This window comes from Phoenix dactylifera, chromosome 3, assembly GCF_009389715.1.
Source record: "Phoenix dactylifera cultivar Barhee BC4 chromosome 3, palm_55x_up_171113_PBpolish2nd_filt_p, whole genome shotgun sequence".
NCBI lineage: Eukaryota > Viridiplantae > Streptophyta > Magnoliopsida > Arecales > Arecaceae > Phoenix > Phoenix dactylifera.
The window spans coordinates 21,328,851-21,349,918 of NC_052394.1; the positions used below are offsets into that span (position 1 = coordinate 21,328,851).

A 21,068-nucleotide genomic window follows, 5' to 3' on the forward strand; every position below is an offset into this window, starting at 1 on the left:
ATATAGGATGAATATATCCATCAACATGGAAACATAATTACAAAACTCAAACAGAACTTTCCCAAACATGAAGCTTTTTTCTGCAGTCTTCCATCCCTCAGGTCTCACTTGGGGACTGCACTTGCATGTCACTCGCAATATAAAGTGCAAAATGAATAAAAATATTTTTTAAATTGCTCACCATGGAAAGACAGTTAAAAAGAAACCAAGGAGCAAGGTTTGCCTACAAAAACAGTTGTATGTAAGCATTTCTACTGAGGCAGTTCCAACTACATGGATAACAATTAACAGCATTGGTAAAAAGATGCAATGCCTTTCAATATCACCAGAAGCCTAAAACTACTGGCAATACATAATATAAGGGAAAATTAGAAATTAACAGTACATAATTTTTGGTAAAATATTACGTCATATAATTGACTAACGAAACAAGAACAGCATGTGGAAAGAGTTTCAGTATAGCACACACCCATCATCAGCAACACTAGAAGAAGCCAACTTCACAGGAAGCAATGGATGCGCGATTGTCAACCAAAATCTGTACGTTTCAGAGGATGCCACTGTAATCTAGAAGTTCTCAACCTTTCAAATTAAAGAACATAACAGAGTAATTGAATAACCAAACAGACAGGATTACAACACAACAAGACAGATTACTGCTACTTTACATCTAAAAGAAACTGAGAAATCAAAAAAACAAAACAAGAGCATACTCTTCATCACAATATCAAAATATTAGAGGAAAATATGAACTGAAATCATGGACAAGCTGTCTCTAGAATAATAACAACCTTTTTTCGTGTCTTAATTGATGAAAAGAAGTATGCAAAAACACAACTATACACGGATGTTTGAAATGAAAGCCTATGAGATGATATAAGATTACCACATAAGAAGCATTATGTAGGCCACAAGAGAGTCCATGCCATTACAACACCCATTGGTGGATCCAAGGGGAGCCACAGCACCCCCTCCCCAGCCAAACAAACAGAAAATCTTCTTCCAATTTCACATTTGACACCACAAGAAATATCAAGAATCCCTACGTAGATGGGGTTTTGCAACCTCCCCCAACACACACAGGCGCACAAAAACCCAAATTGTTCCCTTTTTTTATAATTAAGTGTTACAATGCTAGAAGGAAACAGCATTCTTTAAGCTGTTTTCAATTTGTCGGATTCCTAGACGATAAGCCTCACTCATTAAAATTTAACAGGATTCCTCCACTTCATTGCCCACTAAATCTCGTTGTCTTTAAATAGAAAGATAATAATGTCATCTAGCCATCCCAAAATTCATAGAATGATGGAATCCTGCTTTCTTACTCCTAGTTTTGGCATGTGCTCCTAACAGCCCCAATTCATCAGTTGGTACTTAATTTCATATTGGGAACCCAACTTAAGCAAGAAAGAATCTTTTAAGTTTTTGATGTATAGTTTCAACTTATAAAGAAGGGAAAATATGAAACAAGATTAAAAATTTTAAGAGAAACTTATAAACCTATAACATGATAGGAAGACATCTTTATTTCTTTGGCTTCTTTTTTTGTATGCATTCTACATTTATTTTATTAGTCTTTTTTTAGACTAAAGAATTCTGGCATGCATATTTTACAGATTAATATGATTTTGATCTATAAGTGAATAGAATTTCTTTTGCATATGCGTGTCCATAAAACTTTATAATAATCCATGTTAAACTATTTTATTTTTAATATATAGCGCTTATAGCTTTTTACTTCCTTGAATATATCCTGTTGTAAATAAATTTTCACTAATGGTGCTGACTAGCACTCTCTAGAGGTCTTGACTGTTAACTGGCCTACCATCTTTTCCATTTTATATTGTAATTATTTAAATAATTTAAATCACACTCACACAAACAACAAGAAGTCATATGCATTATGAGCACAAATTTTATTATTTTAGTATGAGATTGTAATATTGATATTGGTTTCCCCAAGGAAAACTTTCTGGTTCCGCCTCTGACAGCACCCTTCCAAAAATACTGACAGTACAATGACCTATAGTTATGTAACAAATGCACAGCACTCCCAAAATCAATAACATGAAAAATATGTCTGTTCTACAATGTTAATACCATCATCACAGGTCACAAGCTTTTCTCAAAGCTACTGGTTTATAACCCTAGTTGGTCCACCACATATGCTTTACCAACATTATGTCTTCAAAGTTGTAAAGTTCTTAGTCAAAGTTCTAAGAGAATTTTATCGCCAAGTGTTTCTTCGTAAACCACCATGGCAGCAACTTTCTACTCCGGCATGCTCAAGAAATATTTTCTACTTTGATCTCAAGACGTTTAAAGCACATTGGTTAGTAAGCATTCCTGGATCCAAAGTCCTGAGAAAGAGTAAAAATAATAAGGCAGTAGGAATCGGGTGTTGGATGCCCCATTTTTCCGTTTCCAAGTGGGAATGGTAAAATATATTTGCATTGTAAATGAAACCTGGTAAAGCAGCTAACCTAACATATATACATTACAATGTTTAAATCTTCAGTGTAATGTATACATATGTTTTTTATTATGTTCTGCATATATGCAAGACTATCAATTGCATGCATAGGTTTACATATCAATGTGTGCACACATTAATGCATTGTCTTCATACAGGTTGTGAGTCCACTGTGTACCCATTTTGGGTTTCATTCCCTTAAAAGAAGTTCAACGAATGTGATATTTGGTCATCAAGTTCCATGGTAACAGAGAAAAGAATCAGTCATCAGGGCATGTGTGAACACTAAAGAAATCAATATTTGAGAATGACTAATCCTTTTTCTACACTGCACAGCCACAACATATCCATTCATTGTTTTCAACATTTTCGGATATTTAGCAGACATTGTTGCTAAAGCACCTTAGATGTCACAACTTGGCACTGATCAGCTGCAGAGCAGTAGTAGAAATTTTACTTAACCATAGGCTCTTGGTCTGTCATCCAGACAGTACACCTTATTCAAAGATTTCGATCAGTAAAAACATCTATGGTATCTATTTTGACCAAACATTCTTTTAGACTGAAAATGATTCCCGAAAGGTATCTTTTTTTTTTATTGTCCTATATCAGTAGACCACCAAATTGTGGTAAGAATTGCAATGACTTCATCTTCATATGGTGTATGATAGTTGCTGAGATAAGAGGGTAGAATTGGTCCTAGCATTTAGCCTCCATAGGACATAAGATACTACTTGGTTTCCTTTTCTCTAAATTAACTTCTATAATCCATAGACAATACTTTTATTTGTTCTTTAATATACATGTTCATATTTAAGATTTCTTATTTGAAGGTGTATAGCTCTTCTAGGTGTTGACTTTTGTCCGCTTGGCCATGAAATCTCTTTGGGTATAATCTTTCTTGCCATGTATAAATGTCCAGCCATTTGTCACGAGCCTCCTTAGTAATGAATTATCCTTATGAAACCTTGCAGAGAATCTAGTATTGTCTTTTTATTTTGCTATCATGTTTGCCTTTCAAAGAGCAAAGGCCATCAAGCATAATATTTCACTATTTCATTGTTTTGCGTCACTCAAGGATCTTTCATGGCTTCCTTTAGTTTGCTAGTTTATTTAGATTTGCTCCAATTATTTGGCTTTATCTCATAAATAAACCCTTTCCACCTTCACTACTTGTATCTATTCCAATCCTTGATGGTTGTTTTCTATGTTTGTCCTCTCTACCTGAGGACTTCTCTGCATCCCGCACCTCTTTTCATGCAAAACACATCTTTCGCTAGCTACCAGACCACCCATTGCCAAACTGATTCTTTGACAGAAAGATTATACAAAGTACGAACCACCAACAATATGAAATAATACTTTGTTAGAAAATTCGCGAAAAGCTCAAAAAGAATTTGGATCAGTAATATATATATGCATGTATAAGTAGAAACTAACAAAAGTAAAAAGTGTAGTATCATTATGGGTTGTCATGAAGAAAGAAACACAGGAGATCCAACAGCAATTAATGAAAGCAGAACCAAACACTAGCACCAAGAAATAGTTTATGATAAATAATTTCATGAGTATCTCTAGAATGAAGCATAAAATTAAACAATTTTTGAAATATACCAGAATAATTAGGGGAATAAATTGTTCAACGAAAAAACAGATAATAATTCAAGAAATTTTTGATGATTCAGAGAATATTCTTAGTTTCTCACTATGGTAAGTAGACATGTTATATGATGCCAATTGGTAGATGAGGTCTGGTATTAACAATTTCAATTAACATATTGCATATTCTGTTACATGTCATTTGGTAAATTAAGTTTACTTGCTAATCATAAGGAGATGAATTTAACAGGTTTCATTGCTTAATTAGTAGAAGAAATTTCACATATGATGAAGACTTCACTTTCATCTCATGAACATCCATGAATTTGCACGTGTGTGAGAGTTTTTGCGTGGAGAAAAGGCTCGCTCCAGATTCCAAGCCATAATAGACTTGTAATATATAGATGGAAGCAAGCAAATGCTTCAGTTATCCAAAAAAGCATATGTTGACTCGGAGATACAAACTATTTAAACTAAAATTTGGCTACAGCATAGCACACAACATTTTAATCTGTAGCAGATACAGATAACCTTCATAAACAAACTTCAGACATATGGAACACACATGCCATACTTAACAAAGTTTCCAGCCTTTTGCATCCGAAGATGAAATCATTCTGCAAAAGAACTATTAATAACTAATAAAACAAGTGACAGGCATGTTGTCACTTCATAATGAGAAGTAGCTGTGCCATTTAACATAGATAAATTAATCTCAAACAGTAATTAGATCAAAGTTGATAACCAATAAACTTCAAGGAAAAACCTAAGATGATTATTCAGTCCAATAGACAGATGGGATAGTCATACGGGTCTGCTCTGTTGATTCGGCATATTTCGCAATAAAAATGGGGTGGAATTTCAGGCAGAGCACCCTCCATAGGATTTTCAGGTATAATGACACAATTGAGATGTTGCCAGACTTGGCATCGAGATTCTTCACACTGCAATTAGTAACAAAAAGGACATCATAATGCAAAGTGACAATGAATATAAATTCCTCAGAATCCTCTTGATTCATTAAAAGCAGACAACTAAAATTGACAGAATCATATTTAATATTGCAATGCTTCATGACACAGTTTAATAACCAACAAATTAATATATGGTTAGCAACAGCACAGGAATACAAGGCGTGATCTTTAAGCACAGAGCCTCTTTTCATAGAATATAAGAATAAAAAAAGAAATAAAAAAGAAAAGAATTCAAGAAGTAACAATATTTTGTCATGAATGATGGTGCAATAAGTTTCTGCTCATTGTGTATTTTTTGAGGCAAGGTGAACCTCACATGTGCATCCAAATAAAAGTGGCCCAGTGATACAGTCCTAAATATACAATTCTTTCATCTTCAAGGAATTTGACAGTCTAAGGCAACTATTGTGTACATTTTACTTAATACAATCTAAATCAAGGATTGAAGTACAGGTACCAGTGATTCTAACAGCACATCAACAGTATAGTGGGAACTAGTACAGTGTCACACCATACCAACACACAATTTGCCTCAGTGCCAGCATACCAAAGAACCATTGTACAATGTGTCAAAACAGAACATTACCCTAGGGGAAATTTTGTACCAGTACATTGCTAGTATGATATGGCCAATATGGACCAGTATTTGCCAGTACTTAAATCCTTGACTCAAATAAATTGTCATATAGGAAAAATCTCAGTTAGGCTGGGTAAAAACCGATCAAAATTTGTCAAGCTCATATTAGCTGTAACAAGATATGTATTATTCAAGTTAGCACAAGTCTCGGTGATCCAAATCCAACCTAAAGAAGTGATGGTTCAGGTTTCGGAACTAGTCTGCGCCCAGCAGGTCTACAAGTAGGCTTAAGAAAAGTAAACTTTTGATGAATCTAAACATGGTTAGAGTAGACTTGGCCCACTTCAACTCCAAATAGCACTAAGGCAATGTCTAAAGAGCAAAAGTCATTTGCATTGCACAACCGAATACATCAGCACATAAAAAACTTCTGCTTGCAATCCTCACTCTCAATTTATTGCTGAAGATAAATGCACTAAACATATAACATCTGCTTCAGCAACATGCCGAATTACTTCATCTTCATTCCTGAGTGTCTTCTTGATCTTTCATTCCCTCCCCCACCCAAACTGCCTGTTTACATATAGGACTATAGTTGGCAATGTGTGGAACTTCAGATACATGTCATATAGTGTCTTACAATTAATAATTTAATACCATGTCATGGCCTCACCAGCACGAAGTGGATGTACATCTCTTTATAGGCTCTGTATTAAATATGTATCAACAGTGCCACTGGATGGCATACCACAATGACCAATACCTTATGATACCTAAGGTGTATCAAGTATCAACAGATACAAACACAACTGATGTTTATCAAACCCAACCCCTAAGTAATGTATGTCAAAGAAAAGGCAACTTTAGTTAATAATGTGATTTTTATATACATCTGGTAAAATTCATTGTGGATGGTGCATATCATGCAAATTAAACATCCACTACAGATATATCTAAAATGGTCTTTATCAGAAGAAAGTAATTGTTTTTTTTTCACGTATTTTTCGATAATAAATTGGCAAGGCTACATATCTCGCAATACAGCAAAATGTGTCTAGAATACAAACTTGGTGCTGGGTAAGTATCCCGCCTCCCCTACATCAATACTCAGACAACCTGAGACCTCCTATCTTCTCTTCCAACTGTTTTCTTTGCTCCCAAACTGGCCTGATTCATTATCCCCAGAATTGAGGTTGAGAATCAAAAACCTCTATAGTGCTAAACAAGTTATAATAACATTTATAACTAGACAATTAACAGTGCCACATAATCCTGTATGGTCATGTTGAAGCCAGCCCACATACTTCAAGCCCACACATCTTATAACTCATAATACTTGTTCTCATCCACAATTCAAAGCATCTTCTATAAAAGTTCACCCATATTCCCAATCCTATCAGTATAAGAGTCAGATTTGACAAACAAACTCAGCTAGTAATCTACAAGAAACACTTTCATTCAAAATCTCCTTCTCTCCGTCCAATCTAGAACCATTGATTTGCCTTGATAGACTTTTTGTCTTCACCTGGGGAAATATGCACTGATGCATGTGAATTTGTGACAGCCATTGTGACTTCCACAAATCTACCAAATAATGCCAAGTCATAGATGCTGATCATCCAACTTATGGCTGAATAATAAAAATTATCATCTCCAAATGCAAGTTATCAAAGACAAAAGCAAAGAAAATTATCGTACAGAAACAATTTTCTGGTCATGCTCCAGAAAGCCAAATAACTAACAGATGATGCTTAACCCTATGATGAAACCACTGAAAAGTAAAAATAAGCATCTTACCTTAATCATTGACTCCATGAGCAAGGAGTTACTACAAGGGCAACGAACCTTCATATCCAACTTGGGATGATCATTCACTTCCTTTTTAGGTTCCACATTATTTACTGAGCCACTCTGGTTTCTCGGTGCTAAATCAGTAGCCCCAGGAGCACGCACTTTTCTGCAAGAAGACAAAAACATGCAAACTAAGCACTTGACAGAGGTTTTCTATTGAAATGGAGAATCAAGGTTGTTAGAACTAATCAGGCAATGTAGAAAATACAATGAAACTCACAAAATGTAACCAAAATTGAAAATGGCTGTGAGAGCACCTGTAAGTGTCGTCAATAATTTTTGCAACTTGTTCTTTTCCAACAGAAATCTTCGTTGTCCAACCATGCGATTTTGAAACTATAAAAGAGAATACATATAATGAGGATGCGGTTTGAGGAAAAGGGACTCCTGAAACTAGATAATAAGGCATAGAAAGGCCCAAGAACATGTAACAAACATAGATATTATGAAGATACACCAATAACTTGACGACAGAAACTATACTGCAGAATTGAAAAGAAGCTACTCCACTTTGTTCTTACAACCTAGAAACTGGCATGTACAAAGACATGCAATTATGTACATATCTGTGTATGCATGGCACGGAGATACCTGCAAGAACATACATGCCTCTAAACATGTAATGCAAATCATACACATGCACATGTTTCAATAGAATTAATACATGTGAATAATCACAAATCATCGTATAGGCCTTAATATTGTATTGTTATTGTTTGATGCTTAATCATGTAAAGCACTTCCAAGCAAGGTTAGCCGAACCAACCAGTTCGGGGTGTACCGTACTGGACCAGCCGATTACCGACATGGTTCAGCTAGTCGGTTCGGTATATAATATCTGAGTTTTTTCAGCCTTTGATCGGTCACTTAGTTTTAAAGCCCTTCATCCCTGAAGCCCTAATCCCCGAAGCCTCCTAGGTGAGTCTCTCTCTCCCCTAGCCCATCACCAAATCCGGAGCTCTCGAAGCCTCCACACAACGGCCCAATTTCCTCCCTCTCTCCCTTTCTCCCTCTCCCCCCCTCCCTTGGTCCCTGTCGCCGAGTACAGAGCTCTCGAAGCTCCCCTACAAGGCTCAAACTTCCGCGGCCTCTCTCTCTCCCTCCCCCCCTCCCCCTCCCTCTCCTTGTTTCAGTATATGCCCCAGAACAGCAAGATACGGACCCATACCACACCAAATAGGTCACCGACCATGTACGAGCTCAATATCGGTTCAATTGACCTTGTTTCCAAGGGCTTTTACTAAAGATAGTTTAGGCAAATCTAAAAAAGCACTTGAATAAAGGGTTTGACCATCAAAACTTGTGCATGAATATATAAATACAAAACTGCAAAGTCATCCTTAAAACAATAGACCTGAACTCCAGGGCAGATAGATAATAATAGAATCTCAGATTTCCCTATATAATAAGAAGCAATCAATTTTAGGCTTCCAGATATGGTTAAATCACTTAGACCCATGCAACCAAAAGAGTATTCTTCATGTCTCTGGCATCACTTCAATTCACATGAATTGACATAACACAAACAAATAGAGTTAAAAATTATGAAAAAAAATACTAGTATGTTCATCCAATTTGTTGCACTAACATATACCTTGTTCGTCAGAAAGTAATGCTAAAATCCTGTCCACAAGTTCCTGCACAATAAATAAGAAAAGCGCATCAAAAAAAGGGCAAAAAAGTATGAACAAGCAGGCACCTATCGGAGTCAAAATGTTCTAAAAACAAGGGGCCATGTTAATTAGGTGCTCAAGCCAAATACATATGAAAACTTGACATGTCCAAGTGAACTACTAACAGGTGCAACTAACATTTCATCTGGTCAAAGAATAACATGCCAAAATGTCATATTTTTAAGAGCTCTTTGAAAGTATACCCTTGTAAATATGGTTTATTACATATTTACCCTCCAAATATTCTACTTGCATACATGTGCCTCAAATCATCTTGCTTTGCAATTATAACCCTTTCTTTAGATTTTTGACTAATGATGTTTAAAAATAATTATTTGAAGTATAAAAAGGCATTATCGCCCTTTTGCATTATTGTCCTAAAAAATTTTACTATCTTAATGTATAACGGACAAAGCTATATTTTTGCATAATTTTTTTTATGAGTATTAATACAATAAAGTCATTTAATACTTAATACAGTTAACACCGTTGGTCAAAAATCTAACGAAAGGGGTATTCTTGCAAAAACAGGAAGTTTTGAGGCATATATAAAAAAAGTGATGTTTGGAGGGTAAAAATGAAATAATCCATATTTGCAAGGGTAAATAAGAAAAAAAGACTATTTTTAAACATCTGCTGAAAACTTTCTGGTAAAATGATTACAGGCAAATTATTTATATGTAATATGCAGTACATAATAAAAATTAAGCTTACAAGAAAGTGGAAGAGTAGCTATATGATTTCTGCATGACTGCAGAACATACGCTTGGCCATTGTACAAATTGCAGGAGACATAATCTAATGGGAGATTCACAAGGAACCTAAGAAAGGGATCAATCAACAGAGAAGATTGGCTTTAAATGGTCTATAAGCCCATTTCTAACAGTCACAAGATGTCAAAGTTAGACCTTATTTATCTGTTGGTCAATTCTTTATCATTGTAGGTGACTCCACCCTTAGTCTCTCATTGATTGCTAAATAGCTAAGTCACAGGAGATTCTTCTTTTGAATTGTCTGCCAATGGAAACAAATACATGGAGAGAAAAATAAGGAGAAAATAAGAGATAAATATTTTACCTGCAAAGCTTTAAACTTTTCCTCTCTAATTGGTTGAGAACTAGTGAGTTTGAGAAAATAACAATATAAAAGTGGACAAAAACAACTCAATCATATTCTCACCACTTTCCCTACAATTTTTTAAGTTCAACAAAAAAATTCTTAATTTATTTTTTTTGTTTCTTTACTACTGTTTTAGGCTTTTAGCATTCTTTTTTTTTCAATCTCTCAACAAACAAACAGAGCCTTATTTATCTATGCCATTTTCTTTAAATTCTATGTTTCATTCTTGTTTTCAACTCAACAGCCATCCACCACCTTTTTTAGACAATCCTCTCTCAGGTACTATTTCTCAGTGATAAAATCTGTGCATGTGGCCGCATATGCAGATGTGGCCGGCATTGCATTGCCTATATGTAGTTATTATATATGGTCATATCGCACAGAGACCAAACAAGCAAACGACTTAGCATTGTGGAGGCATGTGCAACATGCTTAGCATTGTGCAGCTGCGTATGCTAGCCTGTTTAGCATTCTGAAGCCACACATCCAGCCCAGCCTTATGTGGGTCTTTGCGATGGTTATGTTTGATGAGGGTTCTAGGTAGGCCTGATACAGAGTACTGGTAAGGCTACAATGTTGATTATGCTATAACTATTGTCATAACACGTAAGTACCAAGTACTAAGTCCTAACTATTAGTTATTATTGATATTAAAATAGATGCCATCCATCCAAAAAATTGTTACCATCAATATCATTGTTGTTATTGTATTTAATGTATTACATTTTAAAGAGTTAGAAAATGGTATTATATGTACCAACCTACGCCACCCATATACAACATATGCACTATGTAGCCCTTTTACTAACCACATCAGGCAGCGCCTTTTAAAACACAGCTATTGTCAGTAATACTGAGTCAAAGAAAATGTAGCCTAGAAATAGACAACTCTTTAACAAATATTTCTGCAATGCGATGACCATATGTATTTTTTATTCTAGAGTGTAGTTCATTGTGTATGTTAGTGTTGCCCTTGGTTTACATCCACCTCTTAATCAGTTTCCCCGACATACAAATTGTGCAAGCATGCAAATGTACACACATACATGCACCCGCACATGTACACACATACATGTACCGGCACATGCACACAGATATGTAATTTATACAAGATATAATTTTACAGCACAATTTTTATGGGGCATGCTAAGACGTATAATCTGTACACAATAAGCTATAATCCTAGGTACAATTAAGTCAAAATTCACAAGTGCAAAATCCTGACAAGCCATTTAAATTGTTGCATGTACACATTTTATATCACAAGAGTAACAAAAAGTACATTGACATGCAGATCAAAGAATCGACATATATAGCAAATCAATTTATCAAATTTTTCCCAGCTAACCTGCTTCTTCCCTTGTTTTGCCAGACCAAGTTGAGTCAGGACATCTTTAAGCTCTTTTATTCTGAAGCATACCAATTTATCCTGAAATAAAAGCAAGCAGTTATGAATTTCAAAGGAAAAAGGAAACACTGTTTACTGAAGATTCTGCTTCATCAAATGATGTCACGCCACATGAAGTACAGGCATAAGCAGATCAAATAAAGAAGAAGTTTATTTATATTAATCTCACCAGACTCATAGAAATCAGCAGCTCATTGACAATTTTGAGAAACTTCAACTAGCCAGACACAATCAAACTTTGAGCCACCATTCCATTTACAAGGTAGGAATAACCAACTTGCTTCATGCAAGCCAAAGTTCAATACAAGACTTGCTATATTCAATTGTGACGCATATTGCAGTTGTCTCCTTAACAGCCACTTGATCATTGTGAAGTTTTGACACTGAGAGAGCCAAACAAAGCGTTGCATGTGTTGTCTAAATCTTGTCTACATTGTCAAGATTCTGAGAATTATAACAATTTGCATTTGTAACTATAAACAAAACCATTGAACCTTGTTACAAATATTGAAGTCAACTTTTTGAATCCTCCTTTGCTAAAAGTTTCTATTTAGGACCCAAAGATCGAATTTCAATTTATTTAACAGTTCTGGCCATCAAACCTGATTTGCTCTGTTCTATTATATCTGCTACTTCATTTCATATTCATTCAAAAGTACCTTTTTTATAAGAAGTATGAACCATAATTCAGAAATCAAAAAAAACTTGTTAGAAAGCATAATTAAAGAAGAAAGTCACTATACTATTTCCCATTTCACAGGCTTAGATTTTTGATACTTGCATGTAACTTTGACTCCTTAAACATGACGAATATGTGGGTCCGCCACATTCTGTACTAGAGACGCATGAACATACATTCAAAGATTTTGTTTTATTTACATCTATACTTGAAATCCAGTCCATGCAGCTGCAAATAACTTTATTCAACTATTCTAGAAAGAGAAACATATATCTACAACTCATTTTGCAATGAGTATTTAACGATAACTCAAGAAGTAGATATGTTTCAGCAATCAACCATCAAACCAGCAGCATAGCCCAAGTGACATTATAGATTAGTTCAAAAAAAAAAAGTAAATGGTGACTTCATCAAGAACGTGAAGGACCAGGATCCATTGAACCACTTCTAATTATAAAAAAGGGTATTCACCTTCTCAATACAATAAAAGGACAATTCATCATCAAACCAAGAATTCATTCCTGCACCTATTCACCTAATCTCCAGGAGCATGCACCTTATATGCCAAATTTCAAGCACTCCCTATAATCAAACACTTAGAACTTGATGATGGATAGCCAAAGAACCCTCACTGTAGAAAGGCGTAAAGTAAAGAAAGTAACAAAAGGACCGCAATAATTCAAGCATCTGCCTGTCAAAGGAGATCTAGTATAATCTTCGGACCTCCTGCATTGCCTAAACTTGAAAAATTATATTAAAATAAAAAAAACCATGGTACGGCAATAGCACTACTGACTGATACCATCTGCAGTTTTCTTGTTATGTTCCAATCAAAACCCTAAAAAGAACCCAAGAACCGATAAACCCCAACCCATCCAAAACTAAACCGTCCACTTGCAACCAATTAAGTAAACTTTAAAAAAGAAGATCCGGCATACCATTAAAATTCCAAGAAAGCATTGTAAAAAAAAATCAATTACGATAGACGAATAATGAAAATGAAAAACAGATACCCTGCAACTGGCCGCCAAATCCATCGCTCTTAATCACGAATGCCAGCGCCGTACCAAGCCGAAAAGATAACAGATTGACCACTCCTGCGGCTCGGTCTCAATCTACGTGCGCCCAATTGAGTCCACGACCGATTCAGATCAATCACGGCCGGCGGAAAGAAAAGTTGGAATCCAGACGAACCGTCCGTCGCGAAATCGGAGAACGCAAAGATGGGAGAAGGGAGGCCCGGCCTAGGGCGAGACGAAGCAGCAAAGAAACGCTCCAAGAAACCCTGAAAGAAGAGAATGGAGAGCCAGTTCTTGGAGAAGGGTGGGAGCCGGTGGATATAACACTACGGAAAGCATCGGAGAGGGGAGAGAAAGGGAATGGCGGAAGAGAAGTGGGAGCTGCGTCAGGGTGCCGGTCGTTTAGCGCTGAGGTCTTTCCATGGGTGTCGTGTTTCCCCTTCTCTCCGCTGCTTTCCTTTTCTTAGTACATATATACTTTCTCTCGCGTTTTTTTTAATAAATTACACAAATTATATTTACATCCATTAATTTAAAACAATCTCCGCTCGATACCCTTGAGACATTTAAATAATTATATAAAATGGGCAAAATAGCTTTCAAATACAAAGCTAGAAAATCTTCTCTATTTATCTCTTTCTCTAATAACCAATCTCTCCTCCCTTCCCACCTAGCTTCATTCTTCTCCTTGGACGATAACGTCCTCCTGCTCCCATGCACCTCAGTTTTCAGCTCTCGTGCGCCATCGGCATCCTCCCAAGCATTCTTTCAAATTCTTCCCTCCCACTCAGAACTTGCTTCGCCCTCTCCATTCCCAGCCCACGCTCTTTGCCCGATCTCAGATAGGCCTATCGAAACTCTAGACTGGCTCCCTGCACTGGAACCATCAGCCGGCTCTTTGCACCAAAACCCTAGGCCTCTATGATTTAAATTTATTTAGAGATTTATCAGATGTTTATTGTTTGAAATTAATGCCAGTGCTCATACTATTCTTTCAAATGAAGTTTATGAGGTTTCTAATTGAATTTATCAGATGTTTATTGTTTAAAATTATTAGAAATTTATCAATAGCTTACTGTTTGAAATTAATATTACTAGATTTCATATCAAACATGTGTTTACTACTTGTTTTGACCATTCTCACTAATTGAATCTAACTAAATGTAGTAGAATATATTTTGCATGCTATCCTAATTTAGAAATTCATAATGAACCAAAAAACAAGTTTCAATCACATGTTGTTTTGACCAGAAATTAATGTCACTTCATTAATTTCAAACAATAATTTCTAATAGCACTACTTATTTTTGTAATAGTGTTTATATTTAAGTGACAATAATTATATTAGTATTTCGGAAAACTTGTTATTATAATGGCTGTTGGAGTTAAATGAATATGGTGTTATTTCAATTAAATGGCTATCATGTTTTCTTATTGTATAATGCTATTTTTTGCTTCATTTATAGCACTTATTTGTACTCCTTCAACTGAAAAGAGAGAAAATTGATTACCCTTATTTAGTTGCTTTAACTATAAATTGCTCAACATCCATGAGTTGCCAATATCTCCTCCTATGATGTTAACTTATAAGGCTCGATGACATCTATGGGTGGAATATATCCTATCTATAGGGCAGGAGCCAGACAGACCAGGGAAGCATCTGGCGTAACAAAGTATAGGATTCCACTAATGTCTCCATCCACTTTCACAACACCTTCAAACTGAAACCTAATTGTTGGAATGTTCACTTCTTTATAGCCAGCCAAGTTAAAGCAAGTGTCTAAGATAGAAAATTCAGGTGCCAGTGGATAGCCAAAAAATTGTTTCAAAAACTTGGTCTTTTGTGCCTTATAGATTGAAGGCACAAGCCTGGGAATCAATGTCCTTGAGTCGATAAGAATACTAGCATCAGTAAATCCTGAAGCTCAAATAACTACCCTACCAATGCTTATTCTAGTAAGGTTGAGAAAATAGAAGGGGCCTCACTGAGGATTAGAAATTTATGGTATTTCTCTATACAAACTGTTGCTGGAAATTGGACCCGGGGGCCGCCGCGAAGCCGGGGAAGGAGGGGCTCCGCCGCAGGAATGGTGGATGACTGTGCGCCGGCTACTGGCGTTCTCCTGTAGGGTGGAGCTCCGCCGCAGGAGCGGTGGTCGATGGCGTGCCGACAGGTGGCGTCCTCCTGAGGGGCGTAAGTCCTGCAAGAAAACCGGTGGCCGGGCTCTCCGGCGCCGGCCCTCCGATGCTTAAGTCAGAGGGGGCAGATCTGTGGAGAGAGCAGGGAAGAGAGTATGTGTAGAAGATAGAGAGGATATTTGGATAAGTTCCAGAGGATCAGTTTCCTCCATTGTCTGTGTTGTTCACTTCTTTCCACCCGGTCTAGGAGGGTTCTCTCGAGCTTCGGGTTTTTCCTCCCCCTCCCTTTTCCCCCCAGGTTTCCTTTTATAGGAGGATTTTTGTTACCTGGGAGGTGACAGGAGGTTTGTCCTGTTTTGTAATAATTGGGCACGATTTGGCCCATTAATGGCGTGGTGGAAAATAAGGCCGAATCAGACCGGAACCAGGGAGTTGTCACGGTCGATCGGACCTGTTGGGGTGGTTGAACCGCCGGCCGTGGTAGGCCTGGGGTCCGTGGATGGTAACTGCATTTATTACCGAGTGAACCGGCGGTCAGGGAGAGCCATACGCTTTGATGGTTCGGTGATCCGGAGATCGCCTTGAGCCGTGTTCATTAAATGACTGCGTGCATCGGAGACTCGAGGGGGTCTCATGCATTAATGGCAGGTCGTGCCGAATACCTGCGGAGATCTTATGCCTTGATGGCTTGGAGATAGCGGCAGGTTGTAGTGGAGTTGTCAGGTCCCTCAGGCTTAGAGGGTTAGGCGGAAGTTGAACATTTGGTCCAAGGCAATCGGCTCGGCAGGGGTGCCGAGCCGAGCTGGTCGCCCAATGGGGCGCCCTGTGACGGGGTTGCTTCATAGTACTTCTGCTCGGCGCCCTTTGGGCGAGCGTCTTGCGCTCTTTGGTTTCCTGGTCGGCGCTCTTTAGGCAAGCGCTTTCTCTCGTCGGCGTTCTTTAGCCGGGCACCCTGCTGATCGGCACTCTTCGGTCGAGCACCTTTCTGGCCGAGCATCCCTACTTGGTCATTTTGGTTGGGCGCCTCTTCTTGGCGCTCTCTCTGGTCGGTGCTCTCTAGCCGAGCACCCTGCTGATCGGCACTCTTCGGTCGAGCGCCTTTCTGGCCGGCGCCCTTTGGCCGAGCGCCTCCGTGACGGTATGACTTGGGGTTTTTCCCCCAACACTACTCCCCGACTTCCGAGTTCCAGTTGGCTACCAGCTGGAGCGTGGGAAGTAGCTTCAGTTGGGTCATTACGAATTCCAAAAATCCTAATTTATTGCGCATTTTGAATTATCGAGCGCTTCGAGATGTCTTTAATAGGCGGCGTCTCTTCCTTCCCGAAAAGTCTCAATTATTGGGACGCTTTTTGCGAAGCGTCCTCGCGTCGTGGGCTCATGATGGGGCCGCACGATCCGATGGGGCGCTTCGGCGTCCGAAGCGCTAGCCCTAATTAAATGCGTCGTTCTGTCTCTTGGCTTGCCGAGCTCCATTGCTCGGTCCTTCGACCAGTGGTATAGCAACGCTTGTGCTTATACCAAGGATTTGGGCTCGGAGAGTCTTTCCGAGCTCAGTCCAGAATTCGACCGAGCCCTAAGACGGTCTCTAGGACTTAAAATTTTTGCGAAGTTAGTGAACTTCGATCCTCGCGTTGCCGGGGCGGACCAGATTCGTTTCCAACGAATGGGTCGAATGCTCGTCAGCTCGTGACGGGAATTCACCGGACTTAGTATAATAATGTACTGGTGTCATGAGCATTCCTTCGCCGAGGCGATTGAAGACGCTCCTCTGCTCGGTGTCCGTTCTTTGAGGACATCGGCAGAGAAAAATCCAAGAACAGAATAGATAATGTAGAAATATTAAATAAATGGGTACCTTGTACCGTGTGCATCCTGGCGCCGAGGCGACTAAAGACGCTTCTCTGCTCGGACTCCATTCTTTGGGGACGTCGGCAGAGAAATCCAAAAATAGAATAGATATAGAGACATTAACGTTAAGTAAATGGGTACCTTGTACCGTGTGCGTCCTGGCGCCGAGGCGACTAAAGACGCTTCTCTGCTCGGACTCCATTCTTTGGGGACGTCGGCAGAGAAATCCAAAAACAGAATAGATAATGTAGAAACATTAAATAAATGGGTACCTTGTACCGTGTGCGTCCTGGCGCTGAGGCGACTAAAGACGCTTCTCTGCTCGGACTTCATTCTTTGGGGACGTCGGCAGAGAAATCCAAAAATAGAATAGATATAGAGACATTAAATAAATGGGTACCTTGTACCGTGTGCGTCCTGGCGCCGAGGCGACTAAAGACGCTTCTCTGCTCGGACTCCATTCTTTGGGGACGTCGGCAGAGAAATCCAAAAACAGAATAGATAATGTAGAAACATTAAATAAATGGGTACCTTGTACCGTGTGCGTCCTGGCGCCGAGGCGACTAAAGACGCTTCTCTGCTCGGACTCCATTTTTTGGGGACGTCGGCAGAGAAATCCAAAAATAGAATAGATATAGAGACATTAAATAAATGGGTACCTTGTACCGTGTGCGTCCTGGCGCCGAGGCGACTAAAGACGCTTCTCTGCTCGGACTCCATTCTTTGGGGACGTCGGCAGAGAAATCCAAAAATAGAATAGATATAGAGACATTAACGTTAAGTAAATGGGTACCTTGTACCGTGTGCGTCCTGGCGCCGAGGCGACTAAAGACGCTTCTCTGCTCGGACTCCATTCTTTGGGGACGGCCGCAGAGAAATCCGGCGATGGAGAACGAGCCGAGCTCGTTAGCTGAAGCAGGTAGAAAACGAGCCGAGCTCGTTTGGCCAATAAAGACCACATCCCAACGTATCGGGGCATCCCGATGAACCGGGGCATCTCGACGTCTCGAGGCATCCCGGCCGAGGTCGGAGTAGGAGCACGAGCCGAGCTCGTCCGGTCAGAGAGGACCGCTACTCAATAGTCGATGGAGCACGAGCCGAGCTCGTCCGGTCAGAGAGGACCGCTACTCAATAGTCGATGGAGCACGAGCCGAGCTCGTCCGGTCAGAGAGGACCGCTACTCAATAATCGATGGAGCACGAGCCGAGCTCGTCCGGTCAGAGAGGACCGCTACTCAATAATCGATGGAGCACGAGCCGAGCTCGTCCGGTCAGAGAGGACCGCTACTCAGTAGATGGAGCACGAGCCGAGCTCGTCCGGTCAGAGAGGACCGCTACTCATAGTCGATGGAGCACGAGCCGAGCTCGTCCGGTCAGAGAGGACCGCTACTCAATAGATGGAGCACGAGCCGAGCTCGTCCGGTCAGAGAGGACCGCTACTCAGTAGATGGAGCACGAGCCGAGCTCGTCCGGTTAGAGAGGACCGCTACTCAATAGATGGAGCACGAGCCGAGCTCGTCAGGTCAGAGAGGACCGCTACTCAATAGTCGATGGAGCACGAGCCGAGCTCGTCCGGTCAGAGAGGACCGCTACTCAATAGATGGAGCACGAGCCGAGCTCGTCCGGTTAGAGAGGACCGCTACTCAATAGTCGATGGAGCACGAGCCGAGCTCGTCCGGTCAGAGAGGACCGCTACTCAATAGATGGAGCACGAGCCGAGCTCGTCCGGTCAGAGAGGACCGCTACTCAATAGTCGATGGAGCACGAGCCGAGCTCGTCCGGTCAGAGAGGACCGCTACTCAATAGATGGAGCACGAGCCGAGCTCGTCCGGTCAGAGAGGACCGCTACTCAATAGTCGATGGAGCACGAGCCGAGCTCGTCCGGTCAGAGAGGACCGCTACTCGATAGTCGATGGAGCACGAGCCGAGCTCGTCCGGTCAGAGAGGACCGCTACTCAATAGATGGAGCACGAGCCGAGCTCGTCCGGTCAGAGAGGACTGCTACTCAATAGTCGATGGAGCACGAGCCGAGCTCGTCCAGTCAGAGAGGACCGCTACTCAATAGTCGATGGAGCACGAGCCGAGCTCGTCCGGTCAGAGAGGACCGCTACTCATATCTCGACGTCTCGAGCTTCCCGGTAACCGGGGCATCCCGACGTCTCGGGGCATCCTGACCGTGGCCAGGGTAGGAGAACGAGCCGAGCTCGTTGGTTGATGGAGAGCGCACCACGAACACACGGACATCTTCAGGGAGTCCACGCAGGTACTCCATCATCCCGAGGCATCGGGGCATCCCAACCGTGGTCAGGGAAGAAGATTAAACCTGATGTCATGAGATAATCAGGAAAATTGGTGAGCTCGGAATAAGTTCGCAAACCATCAGTTTATTGTGAAATGAAATTCATAGAATGAAATTCTATGGTTGAATAATGGGGAACCCCTTAGGGTTCTACTGGTGGTACACGCGGAGATTTTCAGAGCTCCAGCTCCGCGGAATGGGAGTCCCATCTAGAGACTCCAATTGATAAGTTCCGGGTCGGCGAATGCGCGTGACTCGGTATGGTCCTTCCCAATTCGGGGCCAGCTTCCCTCGCTCAGTTGGTCGGGAGGTTTCAGCTCTTCTTAGGACAAGGTCCCCTAGTCTGAAAGATTTGACTTTGACCCTGGCGTTGTAGTACTGAGCTGTCTTTTGCTGGTACCTCGCCATACGCACTCGGGCGACCTCCCTTGTTTCCTCGATCAGGTCGAGGTTGCCTCTGAGCTGCGAAGAGTTGGAGCTGGCATCGTGGTGCTCGACTCTTGGAGAGGGGAGCCCAATCTCTAGTGGAATGACGGCCTCCGTCCCATATGTTAGGTTGAAGAGAGTTCGCCGGTGGGGACGCGGAACGTAGTCCGGTAAGCCCACAGGACATTGTATAGGTCTTCGACCCATTGTCCTTTGGATTTGTCGAGCCTGGTTTTGAGACCCTGCAAAATAGTACGATTTGTTACCTCGGTTTCTCCGTTTGTCTGAGGATGCGCGACCGAGGTGAAGCGGTGGTCAATGCCAAGCTCGGAGCAGAACTCTCTGAAATGGATGTTGTCGAACTGGCGACCGTTGTCAGAGATAAGGATGCGGGGAAGCCCGAATCTGCAAATGATAGACTTCCAGACGAAATTCCGCATCTTCTGCTCAGTGATCCGGGCGAGGGGCTCAGCTTCCACCCACTTAGTGAAATAGTCGATGGAGACGACCAGGAACTTTCTTTGCCCGGTGGCCAGTGGAAATGGCCCGAGGATGTCAATTTCCCACTGGGCAAAAGGCCAAGGGGAGCTGATAGAAGTCAAAGGAGCCGAGGGCCGGCGCTGAACATTGGCGTTCCTTTGGCACCGGTCGCATCTTTGGACGAAATCCATAGCATCGTTCTGGAGTGTCGGCCAATAATATCATTGGCGCAGAATTTTATGGGCCAATGCTCGCCCTCCCAGATGGTTTCCACAAATCCCTTTGTGGACTTCGCGCAGGGCATAATTAGCTTCCGTTGGGCGAAGGCATCTGAGGAGGGGAGAGGTGAAGGATCTCCGATAGAGCTTTCCCTCGTATAGTATGTATCGGGTGGCGAGGCGCTTGATTCGGCGAGCCTCTCGTACATCAGCAGGGAGGGTTTCGTCTTGCAGATAGCTGATGAGTTCATCCATCCAGCTTGGCTCGAGCTCGGTGCAGAGGGTCT

The 21,068-nt window shown here is 40.8% G+C and overlaps 1 protein-coding gene across 5 annotated transcripts in view; it reads right to left on the reverse strand.

Annotated features, from left to right (window-relative positions):
• Positions 1-13,857, reverse strand: part of LOC103702873 (E3 SUMO-protein ligase SIZ1-like) — a 34,803-nt gene extending 20,946 nt beyond the window's left edge. For 2 of the 5 annotated variants that reach the window (XR_603369.3, XR_003384823.2), the window contains exons 1-7: positions 13,367-13,847; positions 11,615-11,695; positions 9,069-9,111; positions 7,732-7,810; positions 7,421-7,580; positions 4,883-5,016; positions 470-538 (exon numbers count right to left, since the gene is read on the reverse strand). Coding sequence is in view for 3 of the 5 variants with exons in the window: in XM_039124969.1 (XP_038980897.1) it covers positions 470-538; positions 4,883-5,016; positions 7,421-7,580; positions 7,732-7,810; positions 9,069-9,111; positions 11,615-11,695; positions 13,367-13,390 (590 nt within the window). In the remaining 2 variants the exon portion in view is untranslated. Of the gene's footprint in view, positions 1-469; positions 539-4,882; positions 5,017-7,420; positions 7,581-7,731; positions 7,811-9,068; positions 9,112-11,614; positions 11,696-11,843; positions 12,119-13,366 lie in introns of all 5 variants that reach the window. The other 3 variants (XM_008785504.3, XM_008785503.3, XM_039124969.1) reach the window with 3 other exon arrangements.
• Between the last annotated feature and the right edge of the window lie 7,211 nt (positions 13,858-21,068).